Source organism: Vipera berus, assembly GCF_964194415.1.
Source record: "Vipera berus genome assembly, chromosome: 1".
Taxonomy (NCBI): Eukaryota; Metazoa; Chordata; class Lepidosauria; order Squamata; family Viperidae; genus Vipera; species Vipera berus.
Genome location: NC_138202.1, coordinates 87919568 through 87942234, shown reverse-complemented (window position 1 = coordinate 87942234; position 22667 = coordinate 87919568). Strand labels below are relative to the sequence as shown.

Genomic DNA, 22667 nt, shown 5'->3' with positions numbered 1-22667 from the left:
ACAGCTTGATGAGAGCCCCCAGCCAGGCCCCTCTCATCTGGTCACGACGCAGACCCAGCTGTGTGAGCCTGACAGCGTGGATGAAGATGACCCACAGCTGGCCCTGTTCAAGGACGCCCAACGCAGGAGGCAGTCAATCAGGAGTAAACAGAGGAAGGCAATGGGGCACCTCGGAAGGAGGCAGAGAGAGGCCACGCCCTGAACTGTATTTAAGGGGAATGTGTGGGAGGGCTGGTTTGCTGAAGGCAACCGCTTGGATAGTTCCTGTTTCTTAGATCCTGGTTCATGGTTGGTGTCTTGTCTTGCTCTGTTTTATGTGAATACATTTGGCAGGCTTTATTCCAGCCTCTTGCCGTTTGTAAAGGGGTTGTCCCTGCTTTTGCTGCAGGGCCGGTAGCAGGCTGGTACAGAACACACTGTTAAAACTGGTGCAGGTGCAGGTGCAGGGGGGGCATTAAAGCTTGTAACGAAGATTGCTGCACCGGGGAAGCCCCCGCGCTTCTAGGAACTTTAGAAGATTTGGCAGCCATTTTCACCCACTTGAGCCTGTTGCGCACTTTCACTTTTAACAAACTCCACAAAGTCCACCGAGTTAAAGATCATATACTTGCTTTCACATGATTCTCCTGTACCGCTCTGCCTGCATCCAAGTAATCCGAAGTTCATTCTCGCTGGCAAGGATGGTTGCTACGCCCTGCTCTGCTCCAAAGCCCTGGAGCAGAGGCGTCCCGAGGTCTGGAGCAAACTCAGGCTTCGGGGGGGCTCGATCCTTCAACCACCAGAGTTTCAACTCTGGCGGCCCGGGAGAGCTCTACCCCTGCCTGGGCGCTCACCCCCTCCTCTTCTCCCGAGAAGGGGGCTTCCGAGCCGCCAAAACAGCTGATCGGCGCTGTTTTCGGCAGTTCTACGGAGCGACGGAGCTGACAGCCTAAATGGCTGCTGGCGGCGGAGCCTTGCCACCCGGAAGTCTACCAACGCTTTCTTTTTAACATCTGGATTCTTAACAGTACACAATCAGTCCCACACAAGACAATACCTATCACTAAAAAGACCTTACAACCATTAACTTCTAACTGATTATTTCAATAATACAGCCATAAAAGCCCGTAAGTATTCAAGAAAACAATTTCTATGCTTAAAAAAACAGTTTCTAAAGCAAAGGGGGAAAAATCGACCTTAAAATTAACTCAGGTTTTTCCAGATAAACTAGTTTTTGTGGTAATACTTTCCAGTAATTTCTTTTACTGGGAGTAAGCTAATACAAACATGCTCCAAAGGATGACGCCTTTCTTTAGCGTGCACAGTTTTACATACATGCATTTTTAAATTAAAATCACAAAGGTGAGGCTGCAATCCTATTTTGGGAAGCGAATTTGAGAATATGATTATTGGGGAAACAAAACATTTACTTCTAGAAAATTCCCATTCAGTGGGACTTAACCAGAAAAAAAAGACATGAAGATCTTCACTAGATTACTTTGAGGACCTGCCAAGCTATTTTTGAAATATTACATGAAATTATGGAAATTGTCCTTTAGTAGGCTCCATTGAACACACCGAGATTTATTACGAAACTGAGATTTATTACCAAATAAACATGTATAAGCTTACATTTCTATTCACATTTATTATAGAGTAAGCTGCATTAAACTCAACAAAACATATTCTGAAGGAAAAATTTCAGAGTTTATGGCCCAGCACCATCTAAACCATAGTAAACCAAATGCCAGAGCATGTTTGAAGAATGATCTATCATGCAGTTTACGTATATATTCTCACTAGCAATACACTTCATTTACATCAGATCAGTCTATCCTATTAAATACTTATATTCAAACACAAATTTCTTTACTGTATCGTTTTACACATATGTAGTACTGTTTAAGTGGACTCATTTGAGTTTTACAGGATTTCTAAGTAAATAAATGTATTTAACAATTTAAAAATGATAAAGATATAATGCCGAAGCAATTGTGATACCTGTGTACATTAAAAACATTAATAATTTGTTGAACTGAAACAATCAGTATAAACCAAATCACCCAGTGATTGTTAGAACTAAGAATGCCAGATAAGTGCGGTTATATCTTGTTGGAATCGCTTGAGAACAAAGCAGATTGATTTGCACGGCTAAGGAAAACAGCATTTCAAAATCTAATAACTATCAATTTCCTTTCTTCCTTAAACATGATACTGGATTCTCTGGCTTTGAAATCAGGTATTTGAGGAGTATTATCCTTTCTTAAGGATAAGTTGGGTCTAGCAAACAGTCTCTGCTAGTGTGGCTTACTAGCCGGCCTAGAGAGGGGAGGGAAAATGCCTCTTCCCTCCAGCGTGTGCTGCCGACCCCTCGTTGACTTCAGCTCTTAATCGGCGAAGCAGGATTCCATCCTCGTTGCCACTGTTAAGTTGTGGGCTCTTGGGTGCAGGAAGGAAGACATGAGGCTGAGTACAAGATAACACATACTTTATTCTTGCTAGAACTATACTGGAACTTGGGCTGCAACCAGCCACAATATATAGTCTAGCCCCTAGGCAGCAGCCAATGGGTTTGAACCCACTCTTGCCGCCTGGGGCTAGCCAATTGCAGGACCGGAGACAGCTAGTCTGGGTTGCTGGAGAGCCGTTAGCTGCTCCAGCAACGCACATGGTGTAACACCACAAGCCCAATACATAACACAATACATCCTGGAAAAGTGTGAATATATCTAAATTCAGTTTGTGAAAAATAAAATCCTGAGGTGGTTCTCCTTCCCAAAACATCTTCTAGAGAGGGGAAGGAATCTGCCATCTCCATATGATAGAAATTCATATTAAATTTTCTATACATTTTTATTTGGATGATTGTTTTTGTTTAGTATCTTTATGCTGTGTTGATAGATAGACGAGTTTGCCAAATGCCTCTCTGGTGCATTAAAAGGAAAGCAAGAACAAAGCTGTTTGCATTGATAGACTACTACTTTATTGTTTTCTTTTCCCTTTCTTCATTTATATTCTTTGCTCCAGAGATTAAACATGAATGATAAGGTTAACTCATTTTATCAGCATAACAGACCAGAGATAAATCAGGATTATGATTAGCCCAAGGTTATGGATTTACAATTGATAGTGTTATATATACACTATACACACACAGAGACATATATATACACACACACATACACACACACAAACCAAGAATCAAAAGTGTAGCGTTTGGCACACTTTATCTTATTTCTATGCCTCTCCTCTATTCAGTTCAAAAACTATGGAACAGAACAGTAAATAAATTCCACAAGAACAGCAGAACAGAAAATCTTCACTTGTTGTGACCTCCAATTCTCTTTGGGGAAGGAACAATGTTACTGGACCAACATTTTCTTCCTTTTAAAAAGAAACGAAATCAGTGACAGATGCTAAGGACTCTTCTTAAGGAAAACCTGCCTTTTACTCTGCTCTGCAAGAAAGCAGATGAAGCGCTTCGGCCGTACTTGTTTAGTCAGATTCACACATCCTCGGTATTGAGCCTTTAACTCAGGGGTGTCAAACTCAATTTCATTGAGGGCCGCATCAGCATTGCGGTTGCCCTCAAGGGGCCGGGTGGGTGTGGCCTGGGTGGGCGTGGCTAGAGTGTGTATGGCCTACTGGGTGGGCATGGCCAGCTCTACATCGTTCGCGTCAAGGGTGCCTATGGGGGCCTGGGCAGGAGTGGGACAGATCTGAGGGTGTCTGGGCCAGGGCCAAGGCAGTGGGGGCCGTTCCCTCACTGTTTCCAGGATGGCTTCGCGGGCCACATGAAACCACTTCGCGGGCCGGATCCGGCCCCTGGGCCTTGTGTTTGACATGTCTGCTTTAACTGGCCAGCCCGGAAGACCGAGGGAAGCAAAACACAGCCAAAGCTACACGAAGCGACGTTTCTAGGCGCTACCGAACGAATTCTCAATTTTCTTCCCGCTCCCCCCCCCACATTTCCCTCCCAGTCCAAGAGAAAAAACACTTGATTGGCCAAGACGGGAAACCTCCTGAGGATCTGATTGGTTGGAAACTTTTATTTCTCTCCCTCGCCGTATTGTACTCTTCTGCCTGATGAATTCAAATCGCTCCTGGGACGGGAGGAAAGAAAGTTGAAAGAAGGGCGCGCGGTTTGGTCTGAATAGCGGCAGCTATGCCTTTAAAGCTTTCGCATCTGGGTGCAAGGCAAATGGAGAAGGCGGAAGGGAGCCAATACAGTAGGGCACTGGGGGGGTATTAGATACAATAATCCTGGTGGCGCCAAATATTTAAACGGAGCGGCGAGATGCCTCCGCCCCCCCTTCTCTCAAGAGCCAATCGGAAACGAGATGGCGAAGAATGGGGAGGAGCCCGGTCCGAATGATGGAGCGCGGGGAGAATTCTCAAATTGGAAGCGAAGGAGGAAGTTTGGTGGCGGGTGTCGAGGGCTGCTCGTCCGAAGTAGGTGAGTGGGTCTCCAGGGAAGGGGACGGTACTGCAGCAGAAGATTGCTGGGCATGGCTGGCACCGAAGTCGCCTCGGCCAGATGGGCGCCGGACAAGTTTGATAAAATAAAATTAAAAACCTTTCCTGGAAGCCTGGAGAAAAGTTGGGTTTATTCGAGCAACGTAGGAAGCAGCGAGAACAGAAATTGTAATCTTTTAAAAAAAATCTTTATTAAATTTGAGAAAGAAACAATAAAATATAGCCGAAGGGAAGGGAACAACAAGGACAACTAAAAAAGTGACCCAAAAAACCACGGTATCTGTTAGAGGCACATTTGAAGGACTTGTTTTAGCTACTGCACTGGACTGTCGTGATTTTTGTTACTGTAGTCTCGAGCAACGAACGTGCCTAGGTAGGAATTATAAAATCAAGCGCAACCACAAACGTCTCTCAGTGTGACACTGCTCGTCCTTGAGTGTCGTGAACATGAATGTAAAGCTGCACTGTGCCAGATGTAGCATCGCTGGAAATGTTTGTCTTATTATAAACCCTGTAGTCTTTACTGTATTGTTAGGCTACTTGTCATACAACACTCAAGGCAACTTCTCTTTTACAAAAACAGACCCTTGTAAAATTTATCTTGAAAGGCAATATAAGGTCTGTCAAATTAAATTTAGTTCCTCCTATGCTACACTTACAATCCTGTTTTGTACTTTTGTGGGATTGCCACTTCTATCCATTCCCTCACATCTTCTACGAAACATGGAAAAAATGAGAAATACTGCTCAAAAGACAAAGTGGCCAAACACTGCTGTCCCGAGAACATTGCATTTTCTTCTAGAAAATCATTGCTTTTATTTAGTTCCCCCTTGCACTAATACTTTTCAGCGGAAGCAACATTATGCAAAGCATAGAAAATCTTCTCTACTGTGAATATCATAAATAAAGCCCATAAATATTAACATCTACCTTCCATTATGGCTATGGTAAAATAAGTTTTTTACACAATGCTTTTCAGTAAGCCTGTGAAGGATAGTTCAGGACATTGCTCAGTCACTTTGTGTGAGATGGGCAACAATAAAAAGAAATATCAGAAAGAGATGCCAGCCTTTATTATGCCGATAACAAAACATTCTGAAGTAGCAGTAAGAACAGTACTGGTCTAAAAATGTTGATATCCTTAGTGAATTTAAATCCAGATTTCTCTCCAATTCTAATTTCTTCATTAAAAGTTCATGTGTTAACTAATTTCTTTTTTCTTTCAGAATGCTAAAAATCATATCCCAGCATATAAGCCAACATAATGTGTAATTAAACAAATGTATATAAAGCTGAAGCTAATAGTGGCAATATGAATAAAGAGAACAAGGTAATTTATCTAAGCACTTTCAAACTATCTTTTATCATCTCTTATATCTTATATTCAAATTATAGGCCAATGTTGTTTGCAAATTGCAGTGTAAGAATACCTGAAGCAACTCCAGGGTCATTCATTGTTATGTTTTAGATATCCTGTGTTTTGATGGAGCAATATGGCTATATGTCACTCTTGACATAAAAGAAGGAGATAAGAAAATAGCTTACTAGGGACAAACATTTTTCCTTGCCTATCTGATGTTGTCCTCTTACGTCTTTTTTTTTGCCCTTGGCTATTTTAAGACAATTTTACAGCAATTGTGTGCACTGTCAAGTATAATATGCTTCAAAGTTGCAGTACTGTCAGTTTCTCTTATGAAAAAAGGAAGTTACACTCTATCTATATGTGCACAGAAATCAAGGCAGAGTGTTTTTTTTTTTTTATTGAAAAGTTTTAAAATACAGTTTTCCTTTAAAAAAGAGTGTTTTTTTATAGACATTGAGAAACTGTACCTCTCCCCTCAAGTCATGCTTGGTTGTCTCATCCCAGGCAGTGTTTCTGGGATATAAATGCCAAGAATATATAATCCCAGCAGGGTCACTCAACGCGTGAAGGTCACACAGCTGTCTAGCTAAAGCAAGTAGGCATCTGTATTAAGTGACAGTAATACAGAAAGCTGGTTGGCTGGATGAGATGGCGTGCTTCAGGCTTCTTCTCTTAATGCTTGTTGTCCAGCTGGATCTCAGAGGTGTGCCTTCTCCATTGCTGCCTAGGCCATTTGGAATAGCCTCTGTGATTCTCAGAGCCCCTATCTTTTTAGCCTTTCAGAAAGTAATTAAGAGCAGGCTTCTTCCCCACCCCCCCAAACCATTGGAGTAGTTTGGGATGGGTCAACAGAGTTGATGGGATGTTAGAAAAATATCCTTTCTAAGAGTAATTTTGCTGTTTTAGGGGTTTTGTTGTGAGCTGCCTAAGATTATTTTATATAACATAGCAATACACTTAGACTTATATAAAGCCCTCTCTAAGCAGTTTTACAGAGTCAGCATATTGCCCTCAACAATCTGAACCTTCATTTTACCAACCTCAGAAAGATGGAAGCCTGAGTCAATCTTGAGCCGGTGAGAATCGAACTGCTGGCAACTGGCAGTCAGCAGAAGTAGCCTGCAGTACTGCATTTTAACCACTACGCTACCACGGCTTTTATAGACACCTATATAAGTTGTATAAATTAATATAGAAATAAAACATTCCTGTATTTTACCAAGTAAGGTATTTGAATAGAAAAAAAAATAACAAGATAGTGCTGGATGACAGGCCTCTTAAGTTAAGTGGCACACAATCTGTGAGTGAGAAAAGCTGAGAATCTTTTAGAATACTAATGTGTTCATGGCGTGGTTAGATTGAAGCCTTTGGAATATCTAGCTGATGTTTCCATATTATATATATACACACACAGTGTGTGTGTGTATATATATATATATCACATTATATATATATCACATATATTACATAGATAGATATAGATATATGTGATATATATATATGTATATGTGTATGTATATATATATGTATATATATATATATATATATATATATATATATATATATATATATATATATATATATATATATATATGTATTATGTGATTTATATGTGAGATATATATATCACATAATACATATATACATCAGATAGATAGATAGATAGATAGATAGATATAGATATATCCATTTTCTATACCATAGAACTCAATATTGTTTGATTGAAATATTTAATAAATATAATAACTATGCTACAATAGTCTTTGCAATATATGTAATAACAGTGAGGAAAAGAGTGACATCAGTAATTTCTGCCTTAATTAATTTAAATGTTTCAAAGAGTTACATTGAAGTATAATATTTTATTATCTTCTGCTGGCCTCTGCAACATTGTTTAGCCAATTGAACTGAATGATGTCAAATATTCCAAATTGGTCCCATGTCTCTAAGAAACACTGTGCTACTGTTCAGACAAAGGATGAATATAGAAACACCATGTCCTTTTGTAACAGTTTATATAACTGCACTATATCAGTATACTAACTAATTCATTATCATTCTAAAAAATATAAAACATTACATTTTCAACAAGTACCCTGTAATCTGTTTTGCATTTCCCTATAAAACACTGAGGGACGTGGTGGCTCAGTGGGTTAGGACGCTAAGCTTGTCGATCAGAAGGTCGGCAGTTTGATGGGTCAAATCCCGAGTGCCGCGTAACAGAGTGAGCGCCTGTTACTCGTCCCAGCTTCTGCCAACCTAGCAGTTCGAAAGCACGTAAAAATGCAAGTAGAAAAATAGGGACCACTATGGTGAGAAGGTAACAGCGTTCTGTGCGCCTTTGGTGTCTAGTCATGCCGGCCACATGACCACGGAGATGTCCTCGGACAAGCGCTGGCTATTCGGCTTTGAAACAGAGATGAGCACCGGCCCCTAGAGTCAGAAACAACTAGCACGCATGTGCGGGGGAACCTTTACCTTTATAGAACACTGGCTGCATTCATGTATAACATTAATCCAGGAATGTTTACAATAGGGTATGCAGTGAAAAGCTAGGTCCCATTGGGACTGTTTGTATATTATTTTAAGCCAAGAAAACTTGATTAAAAATATCTTTGAGTCAACATTTTAATGCTCAGTATTGTTCCATTTTTGAGTCACACTTTTTTCTTTCTTGGCTCAGGAAAATCAGTGTTTTGAAGTGCGTGAAAGCCCAGTCAAAACACCTCTAAAACAAAAAGCTGCCCCCAATTGGCTTTTGGCAGAGATCCAGCCTGCTGCTTCTGACCATCTGACAACACCACCAAAGCCCAATGAAAGTACTCCTGGCGATCCATGGACCCCAACCGCTAACCTTAAAATGCTGATTAGTGCAGCTAGTCCTGAGATTAGAAATCGAGAACAGGGGAAAAAATGGTCCGATAATAAAAGTGAAAGCCTTGAGGTAAAACATTTTTATTGTTTCATTTTGCCATACTTGCAGTAGTCGTTGCTTCAACAATGAGATGAGTGGCATGTAAATTAAGTAAATAAATAAATGTAAAAACAAGACTAAATTATATATGTATTTTGAATGTACATTGCTTGACATTGTATTAATTCAATTATCCTGTGTGAGAGCTTTCCCCCCCCCCCTTTCTCTGCAGGATCATTTGTCAGGAGAAGAATATGAAAAGTCTCAACCAAGCCGTAAAGAGAAAAGCCTTGGATTGCTGTGTCATAAATTCTTAGCTCGCTATTCCAGTTACCCCAATTTTTCTAAAAACAATGAAATATGTCTTGATCAGGTAGCAGAAGACCTAAGTAAGTTTGAGCATTGTGTCATCTTTTTTTTTCTGGGCAAATCTTATGGCTACTAAAAGGTGTGTATGGATGTGCAAAATTTATCAATTCAAGAATTAAAAATTCTACTCCTCTCCATATTTGCAGAATCTCTCCAGCCATGCTGTTCTGGAGTAATTTACAGTTTTTGAACATAAATCCTCCGAATTGGCAGCAACTGTAGTAGTCCTAAACAAGGTTATTTTGTTCATAGCACCATGTCTGGAGTTTCTCAAACCCCTTTTGGTTTGGAGGATTTACATTCCAAATATCTATTTTTTATTCTTTAGACTTATTTCAAATGGTAATAATGTTACTGTGTTTTGTATTATTTGTTTGTTCATCTTCTATTGCAGCCCATCTCAGTCAATGACTCAGGAAGGCTTACAGTTCATAAAATACATTATAATTAATTAAAATATTTTAAACGAATAAAAACAGTAAAAAAAACCCATTAAAAACATCCAATTCAAGATACACAAGAGCAAGGTATTTGGCCTGTTAGCAATATAGCCAGGGCTTTGGCACATTCAGCGCCCAAAGCTTGGGAACAGAGCCAGGTTATACATTATACATGCTTAGTGCTAGAAATACATTGCTTGTTTTAATTAACATATAAATCTCTAAAATATATCTCTCTAAAGAATTATCACTTGCTAAATGCAGAGTTGTGAAAAGATAATTGGCTTTTCAAACCACAAAACAGCTAGATGTTTTGTTCTCTGATATCTTTAACAGGTCAATAATCATTTTTCCCCTTTCAACTTGTTTTTATGCATATTAAAAAGGCCCAAGATACAAGAGTTTTGGAAACTAGTGTACATCAATAAATTGTGTAAAAACCACATAACTAGAAAGTATCAAACTAAACACATTAAAAAAATCTTCCTAGAAAATCTAGAACAGGGGTCCCAAATTCTTCAACATTGATCCTTTTGTGAAGTTTCAAATTATTCCTTAACCACCAAATATTTGTTATATGAGAATAATAAATACTATTTTAACAAATAGCGCTATGAAAAATAATAAAATAGAGACAACTCAAGGCTACCCTCGTTGGGGGCTGTCAATCCTCCCAGGTAAACAGATAGGAAACACAACCAGATGAATTAATTCTATTTTATTATAAAGCTGCACTAACAGATTCTTGCAAGTCTGAAAGTACAAACTTTCCACCATCACTTTTAAACACCTGATCAATTAGGACAGGGCCTTCCTAAATTTCTTTCTCTGACCATTAATCCATTGGGGGCCTCTCCTTCTCTTATCTAGTTTCCTAAGCAGCATCTTTTCTCATCCCTTGAGGTCATCCATACAGTCCATTACAGCAGCTGATCGCCCAACCCTGGGTAACACTGTTTTACCACTAGCCATCTTCAGGACTAGAGACTAGCATGAACCTCTTAGAGACTCTAAAAGATTAATTGACCCCCTAAAGGTAAAGGTTCCCCCACACATGCGTGCTAGTCGTTTCCAACTCTAGGGGCCGGTGCTCATCTCCGTTTCAAAGCCGAAGAGCCAGCGCTTGTCCGAGGACGTCTCCGTGGTCATGTGGCCGGCATGACTAGACGGCAAAGGCGCACGGAACGCTGTTACCTTCCCACCGTAGTGGTCACTATTTTTCTACTTGCATTTTTACGTGCTTTCAAACTGCTAGGTTGGCAGAAGCTGGGATGAGTAACAGGCGCTCACTCTGTTACGCGGCACTCAGGATTCGACCCGCCAAACTGCCGACCTTCTGATCGACAAGCTCACCTTCCTAACCCACTGAGCCACCGCGTCTCTCTTGAATTGACCCCTATCGATCTTCTATTATTTATCAACCACCTATTAACCCGCCCACCCCCATACAGATTCCCTTTTGACCGCTAACTATCAAACCTTTAGATAATTCCATTGACACTTGGGGATAATATTTGCTGGTTTGAGGAACTCTGATTTTTTTCGGGGGCGGGTTTACAGAGATATCTTTAAAAGCATATTATTTTATAGCCCAATTTATCAATCCCATCTGGGTGGTTTTAAAGAGACTTATGTTTATATTAACGGAACAAGATAGAAGCTACTGGGAGCCAATAAAACACTATTCATGTATTCTAGCAGTCAAGAAAAAAATGTTTTCAGGCTTCGATAATCAATGTATAAAGATCAATTATGTATCACCTCCTTTGCTTCCTCAAAAATAACTTACATTCAAATTGTTAATAATATTTATGGTTATATTTTATATGACCTTTTTACAACCCTGTAATCCCTTGATTCGGGGGGAGTGTCGGGATAATTGGCTGGAGCTGAGTGTTTACTGGCTGGATGCCAGTTCATAGAGGATAGTTTTTCTCTGCACTCTAGGAAAGAAACATCTGCCGCTACCTTTGATTATATTTTTCTATAATTGACGTCCTGTCATTAATTTTGACTGTTAAAGTATTTCAATCCACGCTTTAGGAAACTGATAAGATTGAAAAAGAAACTAAAATAATTTGTGATGTTTTTCCATCGTTACAGATATTGAGCGCAGGCGAATCTATGACATAATGAATGTATTAGAAAGTCTTCACATGGTGAGCCGATTTGCCAAAAACAGGTATTCCTGGCATGGGCGTCATAATCTTAAAAAAACACTGCAGGCTTTGAAAAAAGTAGCTGAGGAAAGCAAGTACTCGGAGCAAATCGAACTGACTAAAAGAGAAAAAAATGGGCAAGAGGATGGAAATATTGAATGGATGCCAAAGCACGCTAGGTCAAATTATCACACAGATTTTGTGGAACTTCCTGGGATGGAACTTCAAGCAGGTAATTCTAGGAAAGGCATGTTTATAGATGGAGATGTCCTGTGATTCCATTTGCTAAAATGCAGGAGTATAATCCTTTAGTTAGATTAACTATTTTTAAAAGCAGTTTTAACACCAGTGCTTAGAAAAATTGAAGATTGAAAAACTAATCTGAAAGGCATTAACCTTCTCTCTGAGCCTTTTTCTAAAATCACATCTGGAATGGTGTGTGATATCATACCAGAATCAGCTAGGAATGGAATCGGAGATAAATATTGTAAAATCTATAAATAATCTGGCTGGAAAAAAATGCAGATAATCGTCCTTTAGTAACCACGCTTGGGTTTGTTAACCAAAGTGGTTGCTAACTGAACAGTCATCTGACCACAGCTGCTTTTGACTTTACTTCAGCTTTCCTTTGCTTTAAAGCCTCTGAAGGATATGAGCCCAGAAGGTGGGGAAAGTTTCTGAAACTTGACTCTTGAGGAAGCTGAGTAAAAGAGGAAATCTTATACCCTTTTTTCCTATTCCCCATTTTTTGGAATGCTCATTCTGACCCTGTGATAATTAATAAGAAAGGAATTGATATTTGTGTTTACATTCATTGGAGGAGAAGAGATTACAAGAGAGTAAGTAAGTACACAGTAGAGAAAAAAACATCAAAAGGAATGCACTAACACCAGAAGTTTCCCTAATGTGCCGGTTGTAAGCAGCTTAGTAAGCAAACAAAAGCCTTTACTGTGAAAATGATTAGAGTCTTGTCAATATCAGGCAGCAGTGCCAGAGAGCCTGAGGTTTCTAATCAGCTAAGTTCACAGAGCTAAGCTTGTTAACTTGTGGTTACTACTTTGTAGGGATGCACTATGCTGTGAAGAAAAGCAGCTAGGAAGAGAGCCTATTTAGGCATTTTTCTCTCTCTCTCTGAGGGGGTCATAAAGACAGGTATTGATCACAAAGTTATTTTTTTATCGCCATCATAAATGCAAATGGTCACTATCTGAGGCAGTCTCAAAATGCGTACCTGTACATAATTTATTGATGCAAATATCAACAATTGATAAACTAAAACCTATCCAGTAATTAACCAAAATCAGATCCTAGTGAAATATGCCATCTTCCAATTACTAGGTGATTTGGATTTACTTCTATATTTGGTTGTTGTCTCTTTTCTTTGTACAGCTTCAGTAAATAGTCGCAAAGACAAGTCTTTAAGAGTGATGAGCCAGAAATTTGTAATGTTGTTTCTTGTGTCATATCCCCAAGTTGTGAGCCTTGAAGTTGCTGCTAAAAGTTTGATTGGCGAGGACCATTGTGAATCACTGGATAAAAGCAAGTTTAAAAGTAAGTGGTAAAAAGTCCTGTCTTGTGTGCCTGATTTAGTTTACATGATGAAAAAAGTTACGTTGAGCCATAAACTTATAAAAATTAACTTCCTTGCCTACCAGGAAGTTAACTGACCCCATTGCTACCAGAATTTTGTTGTGAAATTTCAATGGCAGGGTGCTAACGGGGTGTATATGCATTATGTACTGCCATGGTAAAACTGCATATGGATGATGGCAACATATGGATTGTGGACTGCTATGATAAACCATGGTTTTACATGAAACAGTGGCTGCATCCTCACAACATGATTAGGTTAAAAAAAACCAAACTATATTATGAGAATGTGTGACTACAGTCAATGTGATGAGAGTAATTGCACTGCTCAGAAAGCCTTCATCTTAAAAGTGCATCTCTCTTTGGGGTTTAAATTATCCATTATTATCTCTTAAGAAATCTTTTCTTACAGACTGGATGAAACCCTAATAAAAATTGCCTGGAAAATCTAATGTTCATTTTACTGCAGCCACCTGCTCCCATCTATTCAGCTTGTTTGCCCATCATGCTCTTTTTTTTCAAGCAGCAGAAATGATACTAAACCATCCCATCTTTGTGATAGACTGCTAGGATAATTGACCGAAATCTCAGTGACAACACTCCATAGCACTTCTGACATAACTGCTCAGACCACCGTAACAAGCATTTGATTGGTTATTTTTTATTTTTTTTATTTTAATTCCATTTATATCCCGCCCTTCTCCGAAGACTCAGGGCGGCTTACAAGCTTAGCAGTAGCCTTCATTCTATGTATATGCCTGCTTATTAGGGCTTTCACACACACCCCAAGCGGCATTATTACAAAGTCAGCTTAATTGCCCCCAACAATCTGGGTCCTCATTTTACCTACCTCGGAAGGATGGAAGGCTGAGTCAACCTTGAGCCTGGTGGGATGCGAACCTGCACTAATTGCAGGCAGCTGGTGTTACTTAAGGAGGCATTAGCCCACTGCTCCACCAAGGCTCTATTGACGTTGCTTCCCTTAGCTTTAAAGAAGAAAGCTTTCCCACGGTACTTTTATTGTTCTGCTCTGTTCTTTTTGATTCCTGGTTTTTAAAAACTTTCAGTCCTCCTCTTAATTTTCACTGAATAAAACAAAAATGTTGCATGCCTCTGTTGCTGTAAAAGGCATCCAAATCATTTTAACGTGAATTGAGAGTGTTCTTTCAAAGGCCATTCCTGGGAAGAAGGTTTAGGATCCATATTTCTATAACCTGCATTGAATAATTTTAATTCTCTGTTTTAAATTAGAATAATAATTGTAATTCTGTTTCCAAATCACTGCATTAAATATTTCTCCAAAGGGGAAAAAAAGCAATTGTGTTTTAAGAATACTAAATATGGGGTTTGGTAGAATGCAAAATGTTGACTGTCCACCCTGGCCTGTTTATATGCCTTGTGTCAAAGATCCCTCAAACTGAAATGTTCCTGTTGTATCTACATTTAGAACAACATAGCAGGAAGGGGAGGAAAGACTCTAGCGTTAACAATTTTGAATTTCTGTTTTTATATTTTTCATTAGCTTTTTAACTTATTTCAGCTAAAATTCGAAGGCTGTATGATATTGCTAATGTTCTCAGTAGCCTTGAGCTCATCAAGAAGGTTCACATTGTAGAAGAGAAGGGCCGCAGACCAGCATTTAAATGGATAGGACCAAATGTTTTTTCTGATATTAAAGGTAGGTGCATTATTACTTTTGAACAACTAATATTAACTTCTGCTCACTTACGCTACTCCCAACCAATAAAAACCATATCAGAGTTAAGATGGTTAATTTCTCCTTGGGGGGTCACTATATTAACATAATATATCAGCATGCATATTCATAATTAGAGGACTAATTACTCATTTTAACATAAATATTTAGAAGTGATAACTGTCAAAACCAAGAATATAAAAATAGTATATTAATGTTAGAATTCTCTGTAGATTGCATCATAGATACCCAGCCAAAATTGGATGCAATGCCACTTGCTGTGGAAGATAAATCTTTTAAAGAGCGTTGTTCTAAGAATCTATTCCCTAATAATAGCAAACAATTTTTCACACGGCATCCATCTTTGATAAAACCGGCAAAGAGTAAAGAAAATGATCCGAGAAAGAGTCATTCGGCTCCAGGCAGCCCTGTCAAAAAACATTCAGGTATGTAGGATACAAAATGTTTCATATAGTTCTGGAAAAAAATATTAAAATAAGGAATGGTGGTATTTGTTCATAATTTCTTTCTGTAGAATACAAAACGTGTAAATGTGGTTCATAAGCAGAGGATGTTATCTCCAAATCTGTGTTTTTTTTGTTTTTGAGCAGTTTTTCTGACTACAGGTAGTCCTTGACTTACAACAGTTCATTTAGTGACCATTTGAAATTACAACATCATTGAAAAATGTGACTTATGACCGTTTTTCATAGTTACAACCTTTACGGCATCCCCATGAACGTGTGATCAAAATTCAGATGCTTGGCAATTGGTTCATTGGAATAGAATAAACCTGGAAGGGACCTTGGAGGTCTTCTAGTCCAGCCCCCTGCTCAAGCAGGAGGACCTGACAAGTGACTGTCCAGTCTCTTCTTAAAAACCTCCAGTGATGGAGCACCCACAACTTCTGAAGGCAAGCTGTTCCACCAGTTAATTGTCCTCACTGTTAGGAAGTTTCTCCTTAATTCCAGGTTGCTTCTCTCTTTGATCAGTTTCCAACTATTGTTTCTTGTCCTGCCCTCTGGTGCTTTGGTGAATAGTTTGACCCCCTTTCTTTGTGGCAGCCCCTCTAATACTGGAATACTGCTATCATGTCACCCCTATTCTTCATATACTTTAGTCTCCAGGCCTTTGATCATCTTAGTTGCTCTTCTCTGAACTTTTTCCAAGGTATCAACATCTTTTTTGTGATAAGGTGACCAAAATTGGCTGCCGTATTACAGGTTTGTGGTCTTACTAGGGTTTTATAAAGCGGTACTAATACTTTGCGTGATCTTGATTCTATGCCTCTGTTTATACAACCCAGGATTGTATTAGCTTTTTTTGCTGCTGCTGCACACTGCTGGCTCATAGTCAAGTGATCGTCCACTAGGACTCCAACTCTCACAGTTAAGTGTTTTTAAGCCAGGTCTCGCCCAATCTGTACTTAAACATATTCATGACTTTTGCTGAATACCGGGGTCATGAGATCCCCTTTTGCAACCTTCTGAGAAGCAAAATCAATGGGGAAGCCAGATTCACTTAACAACCAGGTTACTAACTTATCAACTGCAGCGATTCACTTAAGAAGTGTGGCAAGAAAAGTTGTAAAATGGGGCAAAATTCACTTAACAACAGAAATTTGGGGCTCAATTGTGATTGTAACTCAAGGACTACCTGTACTTGTTTTATAAGAATGAAATATATGTGTGTGTGTGTGTGTGTGTGTGTTCCACTTGGAGGTTTGCTTTAGGTAGATAAAATAAATTGATAAGGAGATACATATAACATCTCTCTCTCTGTCATCTTATCTCTTCATGGAACAAGCTGTGTCAAGGATACTAATTTAGATCATAAGGAAAGGCTATAAGCCAAAACCATGTAAGTACCATCAATGATGGACTTTAGAAGGAGGTTCAGTTGGATCTAAATCTTAAATAATATGTAAGTTAAATGCTTCTGTTTCTTTTCTTATAAAGACTCAAATCGTTCAACTTTTCCAAGCAAGATGGCTCAACTTGCAGCAATATGCAAGCAACAATTAGATGAACAGTCAAGGTATATTTCTGCACAAGGCATGGCGGTTGCTAATTAATGTAATAAACTAAACTATCTGTTGAAATCAGCAGTTTATAGCTGCTGTTTATACCAGTGGTGGCGAACCTATGGCACGGGTGCCAGAGGCGGCACTCGGAGCCCTCTCTGTGGGCACCCACGCCATGCCCTGGAGGTGGCAACCAGCCGCCTGCTAATTTGCCGAGGTCCCACGTGGCCGGATGCATCCCAGCACGGCTGGTTTCCCTCCCCCCCATCCCGTCCTTCCTGGCCTCGCATGGTTCCTTTTCCCAGGCACGACCCACTGCATCGCCTCCTCAGCTGTCAGCTGGCCATCCAGCTCAGAGGCGGCTTCTTTGAACTGCTGGCGACGGGCTGCGGAGCCCCAGAGTGTGCCGGTCGAGTCCTTGCCTTGCCCCATGGCAATGGCACCCCCGCGCTGCCTCGCCTCACCCTGCAGGACAAGCCTTCTGCCTACCACCCCACCTGCCAGAGACCCCCTGGGTATTCTCCATCCCTGTCCACCCCCCACAGGTGTCCCTCACCATGAGCAACATTGAGGTGACCACGCCCACCTTCACCACACCCACCCAATCTGCCATGAGCACCACAGCCATGCCCACCCTGTAGGCCACGCCCACCTGGCACCCAGCAATAAATAAGTGGGTTTGGGGTTGCAGTTTGGGCACTCGGTCTCTAAAAGGTTCTTCATCACTGGTTTATACCAACAGTTAACATCATTATGACATAGTAATATCACCACAGCTTCTAAAATCTGAAGTCTATTGACTTTTTTTACTTACTATTTACTTTTACTTACACTTCATAATGTAGTTATTGTAAATATTAGAAATATATAAATATATAGGGGGTGTTATTTTCCAGATAAAAAGGTTTTATTGTCTTGTGCTGCCTATCAGGAGAGAAAATTTGGATTAAAGACTTAACACTGAACTCATTTTTTTAGGGAACGTGAAAAGGTAAAAAAGAAATTGGAAGAGACTTCGCCTTCTGAAGCTCGTCGGAAGCCCAAAGCAGTCTTGTTACCTTCTCAAGCTGCAATCTTATCCCCGACCCTCAACTCAATACGTCCCCCTGTCCTTTCTACTCTGCCATATGCAGCATATCTGAATCCGTCCCAAATACAGGTAGTGACCACATATCCAAGTTACATGGTATATCCAGTTTCTACTACTAATGTGACCAAAATTAAGACTCCTGTGGAAACTCTCACTGAAACATTTACGAAAGACAGTTTTAATGATTGGAAAAAAGCTGAAGAGCTGCAACTCTGGCTAACTAAGGAACCCTGTGGAACAACAGATGATTTGATATCTGGGAAATGTTTTAAAAGATCTAACCTTCTACCAGAGGATGGTCCAATTAAAAAATGTAAGAGTGAAAAGACGGAACTTCAAGATTCACTGCTGGTAAGTGTGTCTTTAGGTGTAATTGTTCCAGGTGTTAAATAATTTTCTGTTGCAGAAAAACCTAAGAACGTTTCACAAGTCATTCTTAAATTACATAGGATACTACAGAAAGCCCAGGAGAAAGTATTTAATAAATGCGGCTACTCCAATGCCTTTCCTGTGCATTCATTTTTCTTACCCATGAAAGCAGCTTTTTTTAGTGATAAAGCAACCAAAATATTATATATTTAAAACATACCAAAGCGCTCTAAAGCAGAATTCTAAATTCCTATATATTTCAGGGTAAGTCTGTTAAAGATAAAAATCACCAGGGTGCTGTAACTTCTCATGTCAATCAGGAAGTCTTAATTTCACCAGTCACTAAGCAAAATTAAACAGAGAATAAACAGAGAAAAGAAATTCAGTTGTAAACAGGAGGAGCAAGGAGATACTTTTAAATACGATCAACTCAGCAGGGCACAGAAAATGCCTCCAGGATTTGCAGCTCCTCTACCAAAGGCACGTTCCCTCTCAGACATTACACAGTTATATCTTCTCCTGAAAGGCTCAGGAGTTTAATAATAGTCATTCAAAAGATGTTTTTCTTTTCATACCAAAGTATGAAAGTAACTTCAAGATCAGTGCAGGAGGTAGCAATGATAGCAACCACAGATACAGGCCCATTTTTGTTCTTTAGTTTTATACCGTATTACATGCAGACTATGGTTACATCTTGTTGGAAAGCTAGTTTGCTCTAGTGATTAAGGCACCAGGTTAGAAACCAGGAGGCTATGAGTTCTGTAGTCCTATTACCTCTCTTATGTTTCCTCAGGATATCAAGGTCCCCGGTGACGTTGCTGTGTCCGGTAAGGAGGAAACAGAGTTTTTTTCAGTGGAAAAGAAATCCTACAGTTCTTCCAATCTAGGTAAGTTATATGTTGACCATGCCACAGGATTATTCAAAGTTAATTCATTTTGACATCTTCTACCAGCGGTTAAGGAATACAGGGATTTAACAATGAAACCAGATAAAATGACTATATACTGTATGAAGTTTCTGGCTGCATAGAGGTTGGGTCAATAGCTCTTAAACCCATTGCTTCTTCATGCTTAATTGCCACCTTCTCCAAACTCACAGTAGCTGGTGGAACTAAACTGCTTTTTGCGTATTAATACAGGTTGCATGGCATAAAGTACGTTCCCTTGTAATAGTGTGTTCTCTCTCTTCTTTGCTATAGGTCAAATTCCAGTGACATCTAATTTCCCTACTTTTCAAACACCTCTTAACTTAATGCTACCGCCACCTTCTGTAGCAACCACATCCTCAGGGAATGGTGCTGTTGCGTCAGTCCAGGTTAACCCTACCCCGCCTCAGAGCACCTTAGTTCTGAACATTATGCTACAACAGTTAGGAATGATGCCAGCCAATGTACAGATGTCTGCAGATCACCTACATCAATCTGCTTTCATCTGTCAAGGAGCAGAACATGTTAGCCCTGTCCCAGTAAGTGTAGGATTGCAGCAAGCGACTGTATCGCAGAATGTCTTACTAAGGGATTACCGAGATTTACATGAAGAATTGGTTCCAACCGTTCCTCGGGAGGTAAGAAGATTCTTTTAAAAAAATATTAAGTAATTGGGGCTCTGCCAATCCTTTCAAAGAGGCACAGAAGTGCATACTAGAGCATTCCTTGAGCTTTTAACTGGCTGGTCATCTGTTTTGGCTCTTAGAATGTGAAATACTTGCCTAAGCAAAAATATCTGATTAACAAGTACGTATATAAAACACATTAGAATCCTAAGAAAAACAGCAAGAGGACCATTGGAAAAACTGAAGATTGTAATTGCTTTGCATTTTTCTAATTGGTAGCCTGCACAGTACTTGCATTGCTTAAGCCTCTAATAAGAAGCAGCCTAACATACTGCAATCTGAATTCTAGATAAATATTTCTCATTGTATATCAATGATAACAAGTATATATTGCACATTACAGAAATACTTTTTAAAAGTGCCTAAATATCCCATATATACTTGTGTATAAGCCCATAAGTTGTCTCATATTCAGTTATATTTGATTTTATAATGGAATTTGAAAAATAAATAAATTATTCCTTATACTTTTGTCAAATTTTAAAATATTTTACTAGCTTTAAGAGAAACAAAACCACTATATTCTTATTAAGACATTTTTAGAATTAAATATGGTTTTTAGACTTAAGTTGACATACAAAAATTCTGTTATTAGTTGAAGGGGATATTAGGAATAATAGAAATTAATAATGGAACTAAATATATGAATGTATTCTACTGAGGCTCATAATAAAAATACACATGTATACTTTTTAAAATGCTTTTCCTTTTATTAAGTTGTAGTGTGTATAAGACTAAACATTATTCTGAAGGGCATTTATTCCCTTGCAATAACATAAAGTTGCTAGACCAATGTAGGAGAGACTTCCACAAAACTTTCCAATTCTGGAGCTTACCTGAGGCTTTTTCTTTCAGTGAGCTAGCATTGATCCTAGAAATTGCAGCCTAATGCAATTGATAAAATAACTGTACATTGTACTACTAATACTTGGCTGTGTTCTGATCCAACTGAAATTTATCAACTGTCCTTAAAAGCAGCTCTGCATAAAATCCTTTGCTATATCTAATCTGTATGACATCAGTGTATGACTTGCAGAGCATAATTCTTAGCTTTTCACAAAGAGGGAAAGGTGATTAAACCCAGATAATACTTAGACACCTTAGACCAGCATCTCCAGCCTTTCTGGCTTTGCAGACCAGCGGAGGGAGGACGAGAGGGAATGGTTCCATGTGAGCAGCTGGCAAGTGCCTGCTCAGCTCTATTTGCACAAGTGGCTGGCAAATGGAGCTGTGTGCATGCTCACCCATGTGCAAGTGGAGTTTGCATGTGCATGCTCACACGCCACTTCTGTGGCCTGGTTCCGAATGGGCAGCAAACCTATAGTGGGCTGTGGCCCAGGGGTTGGGGACTCCTACCTTAGACAACATGATATCTAGTGGAACTGGTAGCTGTGACATTGGTTCTTCAATTGTAACTCCTTCCAAGCCTTGTTGTTACCTATCCAGAACATTTCATTTAGGTCAAATATTAGCATAGTGTATATGTATCCAAGAAACACTTTAAAAATTCTACATCTCCCTGTGGTGAAAAGCAAAGATATAGCAGCATGCTGATTAATTGTGTACCATCAAGTCCCAGGTAGAATGATCTGCATACTAACAATAATAAACTAAATATGTCTCTTGTCTATTTCATGCTAAAGAACTTAAGTTTCTTTAGCTGGTTAGCTTACAAATATCATTTTTCCCCCTTTCATCTAGACCAGTGTTCCTGTGACATTCAAAGATTCTAAGAAAGGCAATGAAACGTCAAGTGATTGAAGCCTAGATCCTGGCTCTCATTGATCCTCTTGTGAATCAGAAGGAATTTTCCCAAAACATTGCTAATTCTAAAGAAAATCAACAGAACATACGTTTTCTCAAAGAAAATACTGTATCCCCACCTGCAACAAATATAATTGCAATACTTTGTTTCTGACACATTAAAATTGTTCTTTGAAATTATTTTAGGCATAGGGATGTTTTTTTTCCCATGCTAGATTTTGTTTTACTTTTATCTACAGTCATTTATTGAGCTACTCTTTTTTTGAATGAAGGATATCATTCATCAATATTTTTTAAAAAGTCATTTAGAATTTCATTGGCTATCTAACTATAACTTTATGAAATATAAAGCTAATAATACACAAAGAGTACATTCCAAGTACCAAGCCTAGACTGTTTTTAAAAATATAGAAGCTCTAGTTCTAAATGCCACAGTAATTCTTTGTTGTAAGTCTTGATATTTTATCATGTCAATGTAAATTAAATGCAATATATAATTTAATGTTTATTTAATTTATTTTAAATTAATAATTGGAATTGATTTTTTAAGTTTCTATGATAAATGTTCAAATGATTTCATAATCAATATCTTATGTCTTGTTTGTTGCAATACTCCCCAAATTTTGTTTCTAAATACAAATATTGTAAGTTCAGCCTGAAATCTCTAGGGTTTGAGTAGTCAGAGGTGGTTTGGGACAATTCTATGGATGATTGGTTAACTATCCTTTGGGCTTTTTTTCAACATGTTTTAAGTAGTTGGAAGTCAAGAGTATGCAATAGCTTTATAAATTATTTCTCTGTTTTATTTCATGAAATCTTGCTT

The 22667-nt window shown here is 39.0% G+C and overlaps 1 protein-coding gene across 1 annotated transcript; it reads left to right on the top strand.

Annotated features, from left to right (window-relative positions):
- Positions 1–5767: 5767 nt before the first annotated feature.
- E2F8 (E2F transcription factor 8) lies at positions 5768–21841 on the top strand (the record flags this gene model as incomplete). The annotated part of the gene is made up of 12 exons (XM_081326779.1): positions 5768–5785; positions 8502–8762; positions 8965–9121; positions 11645–11932; positions 13090–13251; positions 14831–14968; positions 15232–15432; positions 16945–17023; positions 17988–18450; positions 19271–19355; positions 19668–20032; positions 21782–21841. The coding sequence occupies 12 exons, from the start codon at positions 5768–5770 to the stop codon at positions 21839–21841; spliced, it is 2277 nt and encodes a 758-aa protein (XP_081182905.1).
- Positions 21842–22667: the final 826 nt, after the last annotated feature.